This window comes from Callorhinchus milii, unplaced genomic scaffold (genome assembly GCF_018977255.1).
Source record: "Callorhinchus milii isolate IMCB2004 unplaced genomic scaffold, IMCB_Cmil_1.0 Scaffold8, whole genome shotgun sequence".
Classification (NCBI taxonomy): Eukaryota; Metazoa; Chordata; class Chondrichthyes; order Chimaeriformes; family Callorhinchidae; genus Callorhinchus; species Callorhinchus milii.
This window is the reverse complement of record NW_024704749.1, coordinates 19,586,659-19,605,619: the sequence shown is the minus strand read 5'-3', so window position 1 is coordinate 19,605,619 and position 18,961 is coordinate 19,586,659. Positions and strand designations below refer to the sequence as shown.

Sequence of the window (18,961 nt, the reverse complement as noted above, 5' to 3'; positions counted from 1 at the left end):
CGTGTGTGTGTGTGCACATGTGTGAGTGCCATCATTTTCATGGCAGATAATGATCCATCGCCATGTCCGGTGCTACATCATCTTCGGTAACGTGCATGGAGCGAGCGAGGAGGAAGTTACTGGTATCGGACATTGTTACACTTGAGTCCGGTTGCAACAGGAAATAAAAATTCATCGTAAGAAAAAAAAAGGTGTTGGGACAGTCAGGGAACCGCACCGAAGCTGGTGGTTGGAACCAGGAGAGGTGGAGAGTGGACGGAGGGTAGCGGTAGGAGGGTGACCAAAGGCATGGTCGAAGAGGAGTGTCTTGAGACGGGACTTGAAGGAGGCGAGAGGGAGGGAGCGAGGCGGAGGGAATGTGGGATGGAGTTCCAGAAGGTCGGGGGCAGAGAGGCTGAAGGGACCCCCAAATCCTAGTCCCACAGCCCTCAGCCCCCTCCCTAGTCCCCACACATACGCCCCCCCACCCGCCCCAACATCCACTTACTGAGAAGAGGCTGGTGTCGAAGTGCAGGAGTGTCATGAACATGAGGACGAGCAGCACGCGGCCCCCCAGCTGCATGTACTGTTTGGGGGAGCTCTCGGCGATGGTGGGCACGCCCGCAAACATGCTCTTCCCCTCCGATCGCGACTCAGCCAACAACAGCAAGAGCCCGCCTCCCAGAGCCAGGTTCCTGTCACAGCGGAGGGCAAACAGCCAGAGTTAGTGAGAACTTGCTCCTGCCTCCCCCACCACCCCCATCACCCCCCACCCAACCTCTGTCATTTTCCAGCGCGAACGCAGAATCCTGGCATTTCATGGTGTCCCCGGGTTCCTGTGCCCACCCCCCACCACAGCGCAGGAGGACGGACGTAAACAGTGACCTGACCTTTCTGACCGGCAGCCATTTTCATAGCGCCACACGACGTGGACACAAATCACTGTGTTGTTATAGCGGGTTTGGCCTGTACAGACTCATTCTCTGCGTTTCACCCACAAAATATACAGTCAATTCACTTTACGGTGTATTCTGTGAAGCGTTTTGAAAAGTCTCGAAAACGTGATGAGGCTACTTCTATGATTCTGTATTGCACTGCCCTGAGGAAACTACTCACCTCAACAGAAACTTCAGATCCCAGAGAATGCTGTATGCTACAGTCTGAAACCAAAGAGACAGGGACGTTAGGTACCTCCCAACAGCTGCTGGACATGAAAGAAACTGGGCACCAGTTCCTTCAGACGAGACATTTATCCTACTCTCTCTTCGCTGCCTCTCCTGTTGGATGTTAAGATCCCTTGGTGCTGTTTGGAGGAGGAGGGTTTCACAAAGCAGTATGGGCTTCATTCACACCTTCATCACTTCCTGACTTCTCTTTTTTACTCACTCTTCATTGATGTTCTGAGCTCAACTCTCCACAAGCTTCATCTCATCTAGACCTCATTCTCACGTTTGCCTGGCACCGCTGGCTTCCTATTCCCCACAGGGTGATTTCAAAAGGCTGTGGATGCCGGACACATTCACAGTTTCAAGACTGATAGATATTTGTTAGGTCAGGGTATTAAGGAATATGGGGCAAAGGGCGGGTAATTGGACCTGAGGTACAGATCAGCCATGATCTTATAGAATAGTGGAACAGGCTCGAGGGGCTGAATGGCTTCCTCCTGTTTCTATGCTTCAAGATCCTCATTCAACTTTCAATCTCCTGTCCCCACCTGACCACTGCAATCCCCTCCAGCCCCGCAGATCCAATACTTACACCATACAGCTAACCTCCGCTGTCTACATTTGGGGTGAAGGACAGAGTGGATTATGTCTTATTCATGTGAAAACCATGACTTGGTTGGAAAACTCGATGTAAATAATCATTGATTCAGAGCAATCAAACTCGCAGGCTCCACCTGGCATGTTCTGAGCTGCTGATCAGGGTGGTGGGGGGGGAAGAGCATTACAAATAAAGTTCCCAGGTCCGCATCACTATCAGAGACCCTTCTCCACCACTGGAAGGTGTGTGTTGGTCATGGGGGGTGGGCAAGCATAGAATCAGGCTCATCGATACAGCCCCCCCCCATCTCTCCCCTTTCACCCTCTGAGGTCAATTCCCCTCCCAACACGCAGTATCTTGTAAATTACATTTGAGAGGTACTGGAGGGCAGCAGAAGAAAACAGACAGAGGGGAGAGAGAGATTGATGGAAGAAAGCAAGATGTCCTTTCACCACTTACCTGTAATGCTATAATTCCGAATAGTCCAAAGCAGGCATACTGTACAAAATTTCTGCTTAATATGAGGATACATCCACCTGTAAAGCAAGACAGAGGGAATGTCACATCCAGGGGTTACACATTAAACATTCTGTGCAGGTCAGAGTGAAGCACTCTCACCTCTGGGTTAGAAGGTTGTGGGTTCCTGTGACGCTGAGCTCACTCACAGTCTGGGCTGACAGTGCTGGGGAGTGCTGCCATGAGTTGAATGACAAATTCTATCAGGAGGATTTTTGGCCAGAAAACCTGAAAAAACTCCCTTCCCTTTTCCAATAGTTTCTAACACCCATCTTACTAATAATTTGGTCACTCAATCCACGACTGTTTGCGGGACGCTGCTGTGCGCAATTGGCTGCCGTGTTTCGCCCACAAAATATACAGTCAATTTACTTTACAGTATATTCTGTGAAGAGCTTTGAGACGTCTCGAAGACGTGATCAGGCGCTGTATCAAATACACGATTATTATTATTGTTATCTTATCAGGCAATTGAGAGTTCGGTTTAATGTCTCATGAGAGAGAAGTCACTTCCGCCAGGTAGGGCAGGTACTGCTTCGTCAATACTTCTGGTGGATCTTCAGAGAACTGAACCTGGTTGCATCCCAGATCATCGGCCTGGATATGAGCTAAAGTTTGAGGTTTGGACCTTCAACCTTCAGACCTGGAAGTGAGAGCTGAGCCAAATGGAAGGGCTGCAGAGCATCCCAGACTCAAGACTCACCTAACTGTCCGCACAGGTTCAAAAGGACGAAGATGGTGGCCAGGAAATAGCCACATTTCCACGTAGACGCAATGTAATCCTTCTGTTCGTGCCACTGGAACCACATACGGATGGCGTCCTCCAGGAAGGTGCTGATCAGGCAGAGGCGGGCCAGGTGGGGCAGGTACTGCTTTGTCATGCGCAGAAACTGCAAACACATCAAGAGGAGCTTCAGAGGAGATTTGAACCTGGCTGCCAGACATCAACCCTTCCTCTCGACAACTCCCAAACTCAAGAGACAAACTATACAGTGCGCTTCACTCAATTACATGCAGTCAGCGATTTCACGTGTATAAATGTGCCACTTCATTGATAGATGATGAAAGGATTAGACCATGGTATCTGCCACACTGCAGGACCTGCATTTGAGCCACTGTCTCAGTGTTTGCTCCTCTAATGAAGCCATCTCTCCCAATTCCCTGCTTTTTTCCCCCCGTACCCTCTGTGACGTATCGGATAAAGTTCTGTGCGTTGAGGAAAAACTCCGAAAGAGACGTTCCAAGAGTTAAGAGAAATGGCTCTCAGGCACCAGTGTGAAATGAGAGGAACCGTCTGGGGAGGAGTAAAGGGATGGTGGAGCACAGGGAGCTCACTTGGAGAGGGAGCTGCCATTACTGTCTGCCTGAGCGGTCAGGAGGGGGTAGAGAAGGCCTCCACTCAGTTAGCAACAGGCTGGCCTTACATGGGGCTCGGAAAACAGACGAATCGGAGTGAATTATGAGAAGAGGTGGCCCTGCATACGAGGCCACAGGGACATGATGGGACCACAGACTGCACACGAACGACACTGAGCTTCCATGGCTGAACTGTGAAGGTGGGACGATGATAAGGGATGGGGATGCCTTCAATGAGGCGACTGTACAGCAAGGGGAGTCCTTAACAATAGTTTAAAATCAGAAAGAATGTGTGTGTCTGTGTGTTCAACATATTGTCACATGTAGTCAACAATTGGCCTCTTTACGTCCAGGAGAACTTGAGACCATTGTTTTCCACATTTCTCGCATTCCCCGTCCATCTGCTAAAGCCTGGAGATATTCTATGGTCTTTGTCCCAAACAGAACAGCTAAATTTATTCACATCTCAAATTGAAAGAGTCCTTTGAAGTGCCCTGTAACTTGAAACAATGGTTTGTGAAAGTTTAAAAGGCTTTTTGCCAGGTGTGTGCAGACAGCCCAAACCATTTATCCGAAGAGGCCTTTGAGAGAGAGAGCACAGCAGGTCTGAAGAACAGGATCGAGAGTCAGAGTCAGAGAGAGGCAGACAGTGGGTTAACTGTAGAGAGACATAGAGGGAGAACCAGATAGGTAGACAGTGAGATTGTTTTGTGTGATTGTTTCTGAACTGTGAACAAAAAGTACTGTTTGTCGGGCAAACTTTATGTTTTCTAGTGCATTTACTTCTTTTACCATATTTACACACTTAAATGTATAATATTAGGTCAGCATTTGGAATTAACGTGAAAAGGAGCTAGTGTGACTGATGATATACTTCTGCGTTTATTTTGTAGAGTCTGGGGGTATTTTGTGGGCTTGATGGGTTTTGCCTATGGCATCAGTGCAGGACACAGAATAAGCCTGGAAAGGACGAAGCTGAGATGTGTAATAAACGAGAAAGCGTTCAATAAAAATAAGACTGACATTCATGAATGTGTTGCCTGCTGAGTGGATTTAAACTGCACTCTGCTCCCTCTGGTGACTCAGTGGGTAATCGCAGGGTGCTCTGTGCTGAGTTACTGATGTCAGGCGAGGGAGGGCTTCACAGAGCATAAGAATATAGGAAATAGGAGCAGGAATAGGCCATTCGGCCCCTCGAGCCTGCCCCGCCATTTAATAAGATCATGGCTGATCTACTAACCTAATTCCATTTACCCGCCCTATCCCCATATCCCTTAATCCCTTTAGTTTTTAAAAATCTATTGATCTCAGCCTTGAATATGTTCAATGACTGAGCATCCACACCCTTCTGGGGTAGAAAATTCCATAAATTCCATAAATTCACTACCTTCCGAGTGAAGAAATGTTTTATCAACTCAGTTCTAAAGGGCTGATCTTTAATCCTGAGACTATGACCCCTACTTTTAGATTCTCCAACTGGGGAAACAGCCTCACACTATCCACCCTGTCAAGACCCTTAAGAATCTCATAGTTTTCTATAAGATCATCTTTAATTCTTCTAAATTCTAGAGAATATAGGCCTAGTCTACTCAACATCTTGTAGGTCGACTCCCTCATCCCAGGAACCAACCTAGTGAGCCTACGTTGTTGCACCCCCTCTAAGGCGAGTATATTGTTTCTTAGATAAAACTTTGGTTGACTTTGGTCGAGGACTTTGGTTGAGGAGGAAAGGAAACCAACCAGGGTTCCTGCTTCAGAGCACTCTCCAGGGACATGCTAGTGGACGTGTGGTGTGGGCGAGGAGGTTAGCACACGTCCACCAGATGGATGCACACATCTACCTACCCATCCCACCTCTGCACATGTGCGTACACACCCACCCGCCCACTCCTTCACCTGAGGAAACATATTCCTTAACCAAGTACGTGCTTGAATGTTGTGTGCCACACACGTGTACGCACACACACACACAAACACTCACTTTGTCACAGCACTAACCTGGAGACCCCAGGTTAAAATTGGAAAAAGGAATTCCTTACCTCCTTTATATCTCCGGATACACTTCTAATCCACCTGCACAGAGGTGTATAAAGCAGGCAGACAGACTGCATGCACACACACACACACACACACACACACACAGCCAGCACACGCCAATTCAAAGCTTGCTCCGAGCTCCCATTTCACACACACTTGCTTCTCAGAACACAGCAGAAACACGCAAACCCGGGGCAGCTCTGTGGCCCGTGCAAACCCAACGTGCGTGTCACGTTCTTAGAGGAACACACTCCCTCACTCACTCACACAGCCGCTATCAGTGTTAGTCATGCTGATTAAGCGTAATCCTGGGCACACTGAAGATTTTGGAGTCCCTCATTGCTGAACCTGGCTGCATGTAAAATAGCTTCTGTGTACCTACAAAAACAAGTCTCTACACTTTACAATGACTGTAACGTGCTTTGAGGCCTTTTGCTGTAAAGGACACTATAAAAACAAAAGCTCTTTATGTCCATGTCTGTAAACGAGTGCCTGAGCCCAATCCCTCATATAACAAAGTGAGATCCGCAGCTACTCAGTCAGTCTCGCTCACCCCCATGTTCCAGAAAATACCAGTCTGACCTCTGCTACCAGATCACTGAATAACCGTCTCTTATAAAGATAAACTGCTTGATTCCTCGTCTTTTTATGGCTGCTCTTGTTACTGGATTTAAGAAGCAATGGATGGATTTTGCAGGTCGGAAGTTTAATACTTCAGAACAAATTTCCACCAAGTTCTGGCCTGTGAATCTGTATGTGACTGACTGCAGGAACCACAGAGAGCACAGAATATCATACATAATATACTTAACTGCATATTCCACCGGGATGATGCCAAGGATGGGATTATTTTCGAGGTTCCTATAAATCTGGGACTCTCTCCCCCAAAAGGCTGTGGATCAATTCAAATCTTCAAGACTGAGATTTTTGTTAGGTAAGGGTATCAAGGGAAATGGATCAAAGGCGGGTAAATGGAGTTGACGTACAATTCAGCCATGATCTAATAGAATGGCGGGAACAGCTTTGAAAGGCTAGATGGTCTACTCTTATTCCTATGTTCCTGGAGGCGGGAGAGAATGAAACTGTTTTTAATGGAACTGAGAAGGCTGAGAGGAGCTCCAGTCGAGGTGTGCAGAATTCTGATAATTTGATCATGATAAACAGAGAGAAACACTTCCCAATGTGGGGTCAGTCAGTAACGAGAGGGAGTGGGGTTAAGATCATAACCAAGAACACAGCGAGAGGTTCGGAGAATGTATTTACACAGAGGGAGGGTCGTTAAGACATGGGATGTCTGATCAGAGACACTGTTTTTACAAGGTAATCAGACAAAGACTTGAAAAGAAAAATATAAATTGGGTAATAATAAAAAAATAATGCGAGGGAGATTAAAGTTCTTCTTACAGAGAGCCAACATCGGCACAATGGGCCAAATAATAATAATCCTTGCATTTGATATAGCAGCCTATCACGTCCTTGAGACGTCTCAAAGCGCTTCACGGAATACCCTGTAAAGTGAATTGACTGTATGTTTTGTGGGCAAAACGACCTCTTCCGGTGCTGTAAGAAGTCTACGATTTCAGAAGCTGTTGTTTCAAAGGCAGCTCATGACGCAATGAGGATGAACAAGACGGACTGGAGAGGGGGTGTGGGGGGAGGGGAGTGAGGATGGTGGGGTGGGGGAAGTGAAAGACCTTTTTGTGCTCTGGCTGCCCTGGCAGAGTTGTGGTCGGGAGCAATTTACTCAAGTCCCCGTGGAGTTAACAGCCAATCGCTGTGGTACAAGTCTCACTTTCCCACTTGCACAATGCTTGCCGGCAGCATCTCTGCTGGAGGCCATGATCTGATCCCAGCCCAAGCACGGCCAACAGCTCCATTAGTGCTCCCACGGCAAGCGTGCGGTTTGCACCGAGAACAGGCACTGACCGCGCACACTCGACACTCAAGACAAAGTACAAACTAACAGAGGAAACCTGACAGGACAGACAGGAGAGAAGAGAGACTCGAGATTAGAGGCACACACAGCACACGGTTCATTTAAAATCATTTTGCTTTCCACATCTCCCCGCGGCCACCCCCCCCACCCCCACCATTCCTAACCAAGGCTTCAAGGCTGAGACTGATTTTTTAAAAGTAGAGGGATTAAGGGATATGGGGACAGGGCAGGTAATTAGAGTTAGGTCTGAAGATCAGCCATGATCTTATCGAATGGCGGGACAGGCTCGAGGGGCCGAATGGCCCACTCCTGCTCCTAATTCTTATGTTCTTCCTAAGTGGGAGGCACCCTTCTCTCCCAGGATCTTCCACCAGCTCCTAAGGAGAGCGAGGAAAGGGGGGGGGGGGGGGGAGAAGAATAGAGACAGGTTTGGGAGTGATGGGGAGGAAGGGAGTGCACAGGTTTCCATCCTCTCATTATCTCGCCCGAAACAACAAGCTCGAGTCACCTAAGAAGGTCGGGTTTGGAGCCTGCTGGCGAGGGGGTGGGGGGGGCGGGGGGGGGAGCCGCTAAGGCAGCACACTGAGATTCCAAATTCAGAACAAGAAACAAATCAAATTCTTAGGAGACGAAGGCCATGCATTAACCCCATCTATACGACAACGATAACCTGAAGCCATCGCCTCTCGGGAGCGGTATGAGCGGTGAAACACCAGCACTGAGGCCCCACAGGTGTAATCTGTAGCTGAACCACACGCAGCTGATCTCAGTGTTACTGGGCTAGTGGGAGGGAGGAAAGGGGTGATTGTGTGTGTTGGCGGAGGGGGGGGGGGGGGGGGGGGGGATTGAGGCCTGTTGCTTCCCGCCTCGGGGCTCACGTAAAGAACAGTCACTTGGGCGGAGGCACCTGTGGAAACGTCCTCGAGTAGGAGGGAAAAAATAGTCAAACACTTTCGATTGAGAGGAGGAAAGTAGCAAAAGGGGATGAAAAATTTGTAAAAAAATGCGAATCAAAGTTATATTCATTCATTCGTTTCACAGTGAAACCACACCCAGATCTGCAAGCCAGGCCTCCCCTCACTAATAATAATAATAAACCTTCCTGTCGATGTAGCGCTTTATCACATCGTTCAGATGTCTCAAAGCGCTTCACAAGATATACTATAAAGTGTAGTGACGGAGTATTTTGTGGGTGAAATGCGGACACGTCCTGGAGTTACTCCACTTGCCTTTGATGGGCAGACAGCTACCGTCCTTACTAATATATGCCTGAAATAATGGGGGAGATCACAACATGCGACATTCCTGCCTTCAAACTGACTAGTAACTCTTTGCTAATACACTGCCCTGTCTCACAGCACACACTTCAATCTGGTGACTGGGGAGAGCTCGAGGCAGCCTGATCGCAGCGCTCAGTGGCTAAAACGTCACAGAATTCACAGCGATAGGATTCACAGCGCAATGGGCCGAATGGCCTCCTCCATGTTGTAAACTCTATGATCGCACTTCTGTGTAACTGTATGTACTGTGGTAGCTCTGTGCTGTGACCTGTCCAAGTGATAGTCAGCAGAAAACACCAGCAGAAGACGGGAACATTGAGACAGGAGGAGGCCATTCAGCCTATCAAACCTGCTCCACTGTTTAATTAGATCAAAGCAGATCTTTTAATCCCATTTCCGTTCCTTTTTATCCACATTTCTAATCTCCTCTATCCATCAACTTCCTCTGCCTCCTCTTCCTCTACATCTCAATCGATTCTGCTTCCAGTCCCCTGGGGCTTCAGTCAGTAATGGGTTCAATGCTGTTTGTATCTCTTTGAGCAATAGGGAAATGTTAGGGATAAAAAAATTCATTGTCACACCACTTGCCAGATTCCCCCTCTCAGCTACACAGTGCAGGGTAACAGCAGCTTTACTCTGGGAATGGGGAAGAATTATTGGGACGGAATAAAACATAGGCGGACAGGTTAGTCAGGGATCCTGGTACAGAGATCACCTACTGTGGCGCGGGGGGGGGGGGGGGGAAGTGCGCGAATGATACGGGAGCGGAGATAAAAGAAAGCAAGACATCGCCCTATTTTCAAAATAAAATCTCAATTTTCAAAAGAATAAATGTGCATTTGCATTGATATGCGTTTGCAAAAACATCTCAAAGCACTTCGAAGGGTATTGCTGTCAAGTGTTTTTTCTAGGTGTACACGGCAGCCAATTTGTGCCCAGTAATGCCTCACAGGCGGTCATATTAAGTGAATGATTAATTCAGATTGTGGATTAATTATCAGGACACTGGGAGAAAGATCCTTCTGTTTTCCCTTAGTGTTGGGTGATTTAACACCAGCCTAGACAGATAAACAGGACATCAGTTTAATGTCTCATTCAAAGAACGGTGCCTCTGACAATATGGCACTCTTACTAGGACTTCACTGAGTCGGACTGTAAGCTTGAGTCCCAATGTGGGGCTTTGACCTTCTGACTCAGAGGCGAAAGCGTGACCGACTGAGCCAAGCTGACAATTCCAAATAATTCCCCTAAAAAAAGGCATCAGGATTTAACATCTCAAAAGTCTAAGGAAGAAAGTAAATGCAAATTACTGCCTGCTTCTAACTAAGCTGCTTCTGCAGTCACAGCGTCTCTGAGCGCTTGACATTGGCGGAGCACGACGACAAGCAGTGGGGGGGATCAGGTAGGTAACCGTAGAGATGGTCGAAGAGTAAGATCTTCAGGTGCGATCAGAAAGATGGTGAAGGAACGGACAAGGCGCAGAGAAAGAGGAAGAGTGTTCCAGATTTTCGGGGCGTAGTGGCTGAAAGTGCGGCCACCGATGGTGGAACGGAGGGCACGAGGGACATGCCGCAAGCCGGAGCCATTCGAGCGGAGGCAATGGAGTTGGGAGGTAAGCAGGTTGGAGAGGTTGAGTGGTGCCAGGGCATGAAGGGATTTGAAAACTAGTGAGAGGATCTTGAAATTGATCTGTTCGGTGATAGGGGCAGTTTTGCCGGCAGATTCCATTTTACCACAAAATAAAATAAAAGTGAATCAGCAGCACAAGCGCAGGCACGTTACAGGCTGACTGAGCGGCACAATCTGTGTTTCTCTCGACTCCGTGTTTCAAACATTATATTTGAAGCTTGCTGCAGGCTGCATACCAGCAACAGGGAGGGAGCAGCGAGGAAGCATTGTACATGTGGCACTTCCTTCCAATCGGTGGGGCTGTCGAGTAGCTGAGCAGCAAGCGGGCAGAAGCTGTTTTCACTGGGGCGGAGAGGTTTAGGAGGGAATCTATTCCAGGACTTCAAGACGCTGAAAGGTTTCGAGAGCAGAGTGAAAAGCTATTCCTGCTGGTCAGTATATCAGCTCAGGATCGTCACTGGAAGCATTAAAGTAGAGCGGAAAAGATATTCCAGACTACACAGAGATTACACTTCGACATAAGTGGCTTGCCAGATTGACAGTCGAGATTTTTAAGAGGAAACCAGATAAACATTTGAAGAGAGATAATACAAAATGGTAGGGGGAGAAAGACCAGGAAAGTGGGATTATATATTGAATCGGGAAATGACGAAATACGCAACGTGTAGGTTTCATTTTTTTACATAAAACTCCCAAGCCGTATCCGATCCTCGCAGATAACCAAAAAAAGTAAAACCGCAAGCTTGTTAACCACAAGACACGCTTTCTTCTCCTCACCAACAGCTGTCAGATTACATTTCAGTAGTAGCCTGTGGAATCAATTCACAGTGCGATAAACTCAAACACCCACAAGATTGACCACTGTGTGAAGTGTTGGGCACTGGTATTAAATCAATCGAGAACCCTTCACTTATTCTTAATAATGCTGTGTATGTCCCGGGGGGGGGGGGGAGAAAAGATTGTAAACATGGGAATTTTTAATTAATACCCACAGTTGGTGTCAGATTCAGAAGGACGTAAAGGGACCACTTCGCTATCACTATTGCAAAGAAACAAGGAGTCTATCTCCCGGTTTATATTTGGATGAGACGATAAACCGAGTTCCCGAACGCCTGTTTAGGTGGATGTTCGTAAAGATCCCGCGGCGCTATTCGAAAGGAGAAGGGAGCTTCTCTCTCCTGGTGTCCTGGCCGACAATTCCCCCCCACCCTCCTTCACCCCCACCACCCCCAGTCCCTCACAGCTGTGGTGCTTCACAGTAAATCCCCCGAAGCGCTTTGAGGCGTTGACGTGTTGAGGTGCCGGCGCACAGCATCAGGTGCTGAGCACTGTGGTGGGCGTAGGGTTTGACGCGAAAATAAATATCAGCGAATAAATCCAACTTCTACTATGATTAATGTTTTGTACTATAATTAATATTTCTCCAATAATCAATAGGGGGGCGGTTCCCAACCAACCCCCCCTTCAACCACAGGCACAGCCACTTTGGGGGTTGTGGTCGGGGGGAAGGGGGGGTGTTGGTGAGGAATACTTCACCCGAGTCACACAGGAGGCTGTGGCTCTGGCTGCCCCCCGCCCTGACCGCAACTCCCCCCCCCCCCCGCCCTGACCGCAACTCCCCCCCCCCCCCGCCCTGGCCACAACTCCCCCCCCCCGCCCTGACCACGACCCCCCGCCCCGACCACGACCCCCCCCCCCCCGCCCTGACCACAACTCCCCCCCCCCGCCCTGACCACAACTCCCCCCCCCGCCCTGACCACAACTCCCCCCCCCCCCCCCCCCGCCCTGGCCACAACTCCCCCCCCCCGCCCTGACCACAACTCCCCCCCCCCCGCCCTGACCACAACTCCCCCCCCCCCCGCCCTGACCACAACTCCCCCCCCCCGCCCTGGCCACAACTCCCCCCCCCCCCGCCCTGGCCACAACTCCCCCCCCACCCTGACCACAACTCCCCCCCCCCCGCCCTGACCACAACTCCCCCCCCCCCGCCCTGGCCACAACTCCCCCCCCCCGCCCTGACCACAACTCCCCCCCCCCGTGTCACCAGCCCCGCCCTGACCGCAGGCCCTGAGCCCCGGTCCCCCCAACGTGAGGGGAGACCTGATCGGTACCTGATCGGCCACGTCCTCGGCCGCGCTCATGATGTCGCTGCGACCCATCCTCCGCGGCTCCTCCAGCGCCGGCCTCAGCCCCGCGCCCACACTGCACCGCGCCGCGCACAGCACTTCCTGGGCGGGACCTGTAACCCGGGGGCGGGGCCTATGGATTGGGGCGGGGCCTGTAAACAAGAGGTGGGGCCTGTTGTGTGGGGCGGGGCCTGTAACAGGGGTGGGGTCCATTGATTAGGGTGGGACAGGGCCCTTGGAACAAGGGGTTGGTTCTATAGGCCAGGGGCGGGGCCTGTAGATAAGGGGCGGGGCCTGTAGATAAGGGGCGGGGCCTGTAGATAAGGGACGGGGTCTGGAGATAAGAGGCGGTGCCTAAAGGCCAGGGGGCAGGGGCTTTTGGTAAGGGGCGGGGCCTGTAGGCCAGGGGCGGTGCCTGTAGATAAAGGGCGGGGCCTACAGGCCAGGGTGGGGCTGTAGATAAGGGGCGGGACCTATAGGCCAGGGGGTGGGGCTGTAGATAAGGGGCGGGGCCTATGGACCAGGGTGGGGCTGTAGATAAGGGGCGGGGCCTATGGGCCAGGGGTGGGGTTGTAGATAAGGGGTGGGGCCTATGGGCAGGGGGTGGGCTGTAGATAAGGGGCGGGGCCTATAGGGCAGGGGTGGGGCTGTAGCTAAGGGGCGGGGCCTAAGGGCAGGGGTGGGGCTGTCGATAAGGGCGGGGCCTATGGGCCAGGGGTGGGGCTGTAGATAAGGGGCGGGGCCTATGGGCTAGGGGTGGGGCTGTAGATAAGGGGTGGGGCCTATGGGCCAGGGGTGGGGCTGTAGATAAGGGGTGGGGCCTATGGGCCAGGGGTGGGGCTGTAGATAAGGGGCGGGGCCAGTCACCAATTCCTCCTCAGAGCGGCTGTATGCGGACTGACCAACAACAACAACAACAACAAGATTCCATTTATAAAGCGCCTTTCACGTCAGGAGGACGTCCCAAGGCGCTGCACAGTTGGGTCATGACCCGAGCAGGGGGGAAATGGTCAGGGTGAGGGGAGGGAGCGAGGAGGGGGGAAATGGTCAGGGTGAGGGGAGGGAGGGAGCGAGAGGGGGGAAATGGTCAGGGTGAGGGGAGGGAAGGGAGGGAGCGAGGAGGGGGTAGAGAGTCGAGAGGGGAGCTGAAGGCACGGTCAAAGAGAAAGGTTTTGAGACCGGCCTTGAAGGAGGAGAGGGAGGAAGCGGCGAAGACACTGGGGGATAGAGTTCCAGAGCCTGGGGGCTGAGAGGCTGAAGGCCCGACCACCGATGGTAGGGCGGTTGGGGCGGGGGACGTGGAGCAGACCGGAGCCAGAGGAACGAGGGTACGGGCGGGTAGGTAGGGGGATAGTAGGTCGGAGAGGTAGGAGGGAGCGAGGCCGTGAATGGCCTTGTAGGTGAGGATGAGGATCTTGAAATCCTATGAAATGACCTTTACTGACCGGCCATAAAGCATTCATTTGATTTGACGAAACCTATAACTATAACTCTGATTCGCTTTTCTTTACTGATTAGCATTAATCAATATCAATCGATTGAAGAATTTGTGTCGGTCCTTACTCCCCCGCAGGGTCACAAATTTAATAATAATAATAATAATAATAATCCTTGCATTTGATATAGCGCTTTTCACGTCTTCTCGACATCTCAAAGCGCTTCACAGAATAGACTGTAAAGTGAATTGACTGTATATTTGTGGGCAAAATGCGGCGGCCAATTGCGCACAGCAATGTCCCACAAACAGTCGTGGATTGAAATGACCAATATTTTTTTTGAGGGATTATTATCAGGCGTGCGGAGTAAGGGAAACTTGCCCACGGTTTTGTCCTGACGGGAATTGAACCCAGGTCTCTCTGTGAGCTCAAAGTTGCCAATGTGGGGCTTCAACCTTCTGACATGGAGGCCAGAGCACAGCCAAGATTGCAAGGTGTCAGCCAGAGGGGAGCGGAGGCAGATCAGTGAGGTGCTTCACAGAATGGCCACCAGTCACAAGGTTCAGCTTCATCACACGTTGATCGAGCGGGTCCAATTATGTGGCCAGCTTGGCTGTGGGCAGCACTCCCATCTCTCGGTGTTGGTCCTCCCTGTGGCTACTTTACACGAAGCGAGTTGGTTTCCAGGTGTGAGTTAACTTTTCGGAACAATGACCTCCCGTCATTGTATTTCGTTATTTCGTCGCTTTCCTCTCTCTCCATAGATGCCGCCTGACCCGCTGAGTATTCCCAGTGACTTTGGTTTCTAGTTCAGATTTCCAGTCTCTGTAGTATTTTGCCTTATGCAAGAGTTGGAATTGGGCTCTCATGATACTACAGACTGTTGCTAGGTGACAAGTAAACAAACCCTGAAGCACATGGAGAAGTACGAGGTGATTTGAGCGCCTCTGGCAGTGCCAATGCTTTATACCAGGAATCGTTGTAAAATACAGACCCTAACGCTTCATAGAAAACTCTTGTGAAGCACTTTGAGATGTTTTGATGATGTGATAAGCACTGTATCAAATGCATGGATTATTGATATATCATGATTGCTTCCCACATTGCCTCCAGATTCAGAAAGCTCTCCCCAGCGGTGTCCATGGCTCCATCCTAATCGCGAGAGTAGGGAACGAAAGAAACAAGTATGCGATGAAGATGGTAGGTGCGGTTTCAATGGTAACTTGGGACGTTTCAATGGTAACTTCAGCGCCTTGGGATGTCCTCCCGACGTGAAAGGCGCAATACAAATGCAATTTGTTGTTGTTGTTATAACCGGACACTAGAAGGGCACACCTGGAAACCAACTCACTTCGTGTAAAGTAGCCACAGGGCGGACTAACACCGAGAGATGGGAGTGCTGCCCACAGCCAAGCTGGCCACATAATTGGACCCACTCGTTCAACGTGTGAGGAAGCTGAACCTTGTGACTGGTGGCCATTCTGTGAAGCATCTCACTGATCTGATCTGCCTCCACTCCCCTCTGGCTGACACCTTGCAACTTGGCTGTGCTCTGGCCTCCATGTCAGATGGTTGAAGCCCCACATTGGCAACTTTGAGCTCACAGTCGCAGCTGACATTCCAATGGAGTACTGAGAGGGGGGAGAGGAGGGGATGCATTGGCATAGGTCAGGGATGCCATCGCACACATGAAACATTAAACCAAGGACCCGTCTGCCTGTTCAGATGGACTTTAAAAATCCCAGTTTGCCATTTGAAAAGAGGGCAGAGTTTCTCTTTCCCAAGGTCCTGGCCAACAATCCCACCAGATAAATTGGCTGTTCATCTCATGGCTATTTGCTGGACACTATTGAGGGCAAAATGGCTGCTGTGTTTGCCTACAAAGTACAGTCACTTACACTTTACAGAACTTAGAGTAAAGCTCTTTTAGATGTTTTGATGTGATAAGATCTTCTCTCCTCAATCCCTCCGCCTTGTCCCATCCCTCCCCACCTTCAAATCCCACATAAAGATCTTCCTTTTTGATCGTGCTTATGGTCACCTCCCCGCTCCCTCTTCCCCCTGGCTCGGGGTCAGACTCCTCCACTGTCAAGCGCTCCAGGACGCTACCCTATGTGAAGGGCGCTATGTAAATGCAAGTTGTTGTTCTTTTTCTTACCCACTCTTTCGCACAGGTTGAATGCCCCGATGAGGGATATGCAAACCAAGCTGTGAGAGAAGTAAGTCTTTGTGTGGTCCTCACAACACAAAAGCAGCAAAGTGTTCGCTGGTCAGTTTACACGGAGAGTGGCGTAGACATTGGTCAGCTGAGTTTTGATTTAGTCAGCCAGGCATCTGACACATGTGGAAACCCATCATCATGCTTAAGAGCATCCAAACCAAACTGGGAGTTCCAATGTATTGCTACCTACACATGGAAATTCCCATTTAATGGAGAACTTCGATGTGTAGGTGGGATGCATTAAACTCTCAGTCTGGCCTGGATACTCTTAAACATGTGTCCGGCTGAGCAAAACAAAAGTCACTGTGCCATGGGCAAGTCAGCATTCAGGGGTGAGTGTGTTTAATGCTGAGTATGGGTGAAGTTAGGAGTGTGTCTGTGCCACTGTCCCCCAGTGTGAGACAGCATCTGGGAGGGGAGGTGGGGTAGAGGGGGTGGATACTGAAAAGAGCACCAGCAGTAATTTGTTTCCAAGCGACTTAATATCTGGCAGGCAGGGTAGGCAATAACCAATTTCAAACAGTGTAGCAGATCACTGTGACTAGCACGAGGGGATGGGTGAGAGATCCTTCCCCAACACCTTCCCCTGACCACCTGTGCTTCTGTCCACCAAACCTCTCTCTCCACACAGGGCTTGTTCATGACCGAGATGGATCACCCCAATATCTGCAAGTACAAGGAGCTGTTTGTGACCTGGGACAAGAAGGTACTTGCATTTATATAACGCCCTTAATAACAATAATAATCCTTGCATTTGATATAGCACTTTTCACGTCGGGCGGACGTCCCAAAGCGCTTCACAGAACACACTGTAAAGTGAATTGACTGTATATTTGTGGGCGAACGCGGCAGCCAATTGCGCACAGCAATGTCCCACAAACAGTCGTAGATTGAAAATTAGCAATTTATTATTGTTTTTGGTTTTGGAGGGATTATTATGCCCTTCACATAGGATAGTTTCTTGGAATCCAACTATGGCATGTTTCAGACAATATTACCTGTAGGTGGAACTCTCAGGAGTTTGGTTTGTTTCCTAATCACAGTGATTGTTTTCCGTGTGCATCAGACACAAAAACAACAAATTACATTTACACAGCGTTTTCCACATTGAGAGGACATCCCAAGGCACTGGACAGTCAAGGATTTGCACCCGAACTGAGGTTTGGGATCAGGAGGATTGGAGGTCAGGGAGGCTAGGGCAAGGAGGGTGACTGAAGGCGCAGTTGAAGAGGAAGGCCTTGAGACAGGCCTCGAAGGAGGCAAGGGAGTACTAATATTCTCAAACCCTCACTCCTTTTGCTCACAGATTCAGCTATGTACGTATGCCTGGTGATGGAGTACTACGCAATAGGAGATCTTTCTGCACTCTGCAAAGAGAATCGGCAGAAGCAGCAGAAGATTAGAGAAATGGTAATTAACACAAAGGACATTCAATGGGTTTCTGTTACACTTTCCAGTCACCTCTCACAAGCTGCGATGGAGCTGACCTCACATATATCCTTGATGGTCTGTTTACATTCCATGTGTTGTCCCCAGGTGATCAAGAACTGGATTGGACAAATGGTCGATGCTTTGGTGTATATCCACTCCCATAACCACATTCATAGGTTAGTACAGGACGGTCTGTCTGTACATGGGCAGAGAGACTATTGTGTTTGTCAAGGTAAGGCTGACACCCAAGTGAACTGCTGGGGGAGCACTGTATGGTCAGAGGATTTGGATGTTAAACCCAGGTCCCGTCTCCCTGTTTAAGTGGATGTTAAACATCCTGAATGATTATTGGTAAAAGAAAAGGGAGTTTCTTTCGGTGTCCTGAATGACAACACATCCAGATAAATCAGTTGTTTGCTTCATGATTATTTGAGATCTTCAAACATTCTGGGCATGGTATCAAATGCAAAGATTATTATTATTTAAGGGATTTGCGGACAGGAGTTTGAGATAACTGACTGAAATCTTCCCTTTTTTAGAAACCTAAAACCAACTAATATCCTTCGTATGGATGATCTATCCTATGTGATTGGTGATTTCAGCGTTGCCACCTTCATGAACGATGAGATCAAACTCAGGATCAGATCCGAGGGAGGTTGGGGCCACTTCTGCCTTTTTCCACGTTTCTGTTTGTTTTGCTCGGTGGACACAGTGGCGAGCAAGAAGTCCCAGGAAATCTCTCTCAGGGAGTCCCTCTCTGTCTGTTACTCTCAGGGAATCTCACTTTCTCTCTGGGACACTCCATCCCTCTCTCAGTGACTCTATTTCTGTCTCTGAGTGAGTCTCTCTCTCTTAGTGAGTCTCACTCTCTCTCAGTGATTCTCTCGTTGACTCTCACTTTCTCTCAGAGACGCTCTCCGGATGCTCTTTCTCACTCTCTCTCAGGGACATTCTCTCTCTCTCCCTCTCTCTCGGTGGTGGGGGCTAGGGGTGGGTCTCATTCTTTAAAGTACATGAGTTTAATTTGGTGTATATCTGAATCTGATGTGAGGTCTTGTGTTGGTTGGATGGATTGACTGGGGGGGTGTTGTGTGTGACAGAGAATTCACCGTGGCTGGCTCCAGAGGCTCTGAACAATGAGTTCAGTGTGAAGAGTGACCTGTGGGCTTTGGGTTGCATCCTGCTGGACATGATGACGTGTGGCATGATGCAGGTATGTTCCTTGCCTTCCTCTACATGACCCCCATTCA

General features: G+C 49.7%; 1 protein-coding gene across 3 annotated transcripts in view; it reads right to left on the bottom strand.

Annotated features, from left to right (window-relative positions):
• Positions 1-12,718, bottom strand: part of LOC103184701 (surfeit locus protein 4) — a 14,628-nt gene extending 1,910 nt beyond the window's left edge. For 2 of the 3 annotated variants that reach the window (XM_042337483.1, XM_042337482.1), the window contains exons 1-6: positions 12,609-12,718; positions 7,617-7,625; positions 2,963-3,149; positions 2,203-2,279; positions 1,096-1,139; positions 488-674 (exon numbers count right to left, since the gene is read on the bottom strand). In XM_042337483.1, the coding sequence (XP_042193417.1) occupies positions 488-674; positions 1,096-1,139; positions 2,203-2,279; positions 2,963-3,149; positions 7,617-7,625; positions 12,609-12,656 (552 nt within the window). In that variant the 5' untranslated portion in view covers positions 12,657-12,718. The remainder of the gene's footprint in view (positions 1-487; positions 675-1,095; positions 1,140-2,202; positions 2,280-2,962; positions 3,150-7,616; positions 7,626-12,608) is intronic. The other variant, XM_042337484.1, reaches the window with a different exon arrangement.
• Between the last annotated feature and the right edge of the window lie 6,243 nt (positions 12,719-18,961).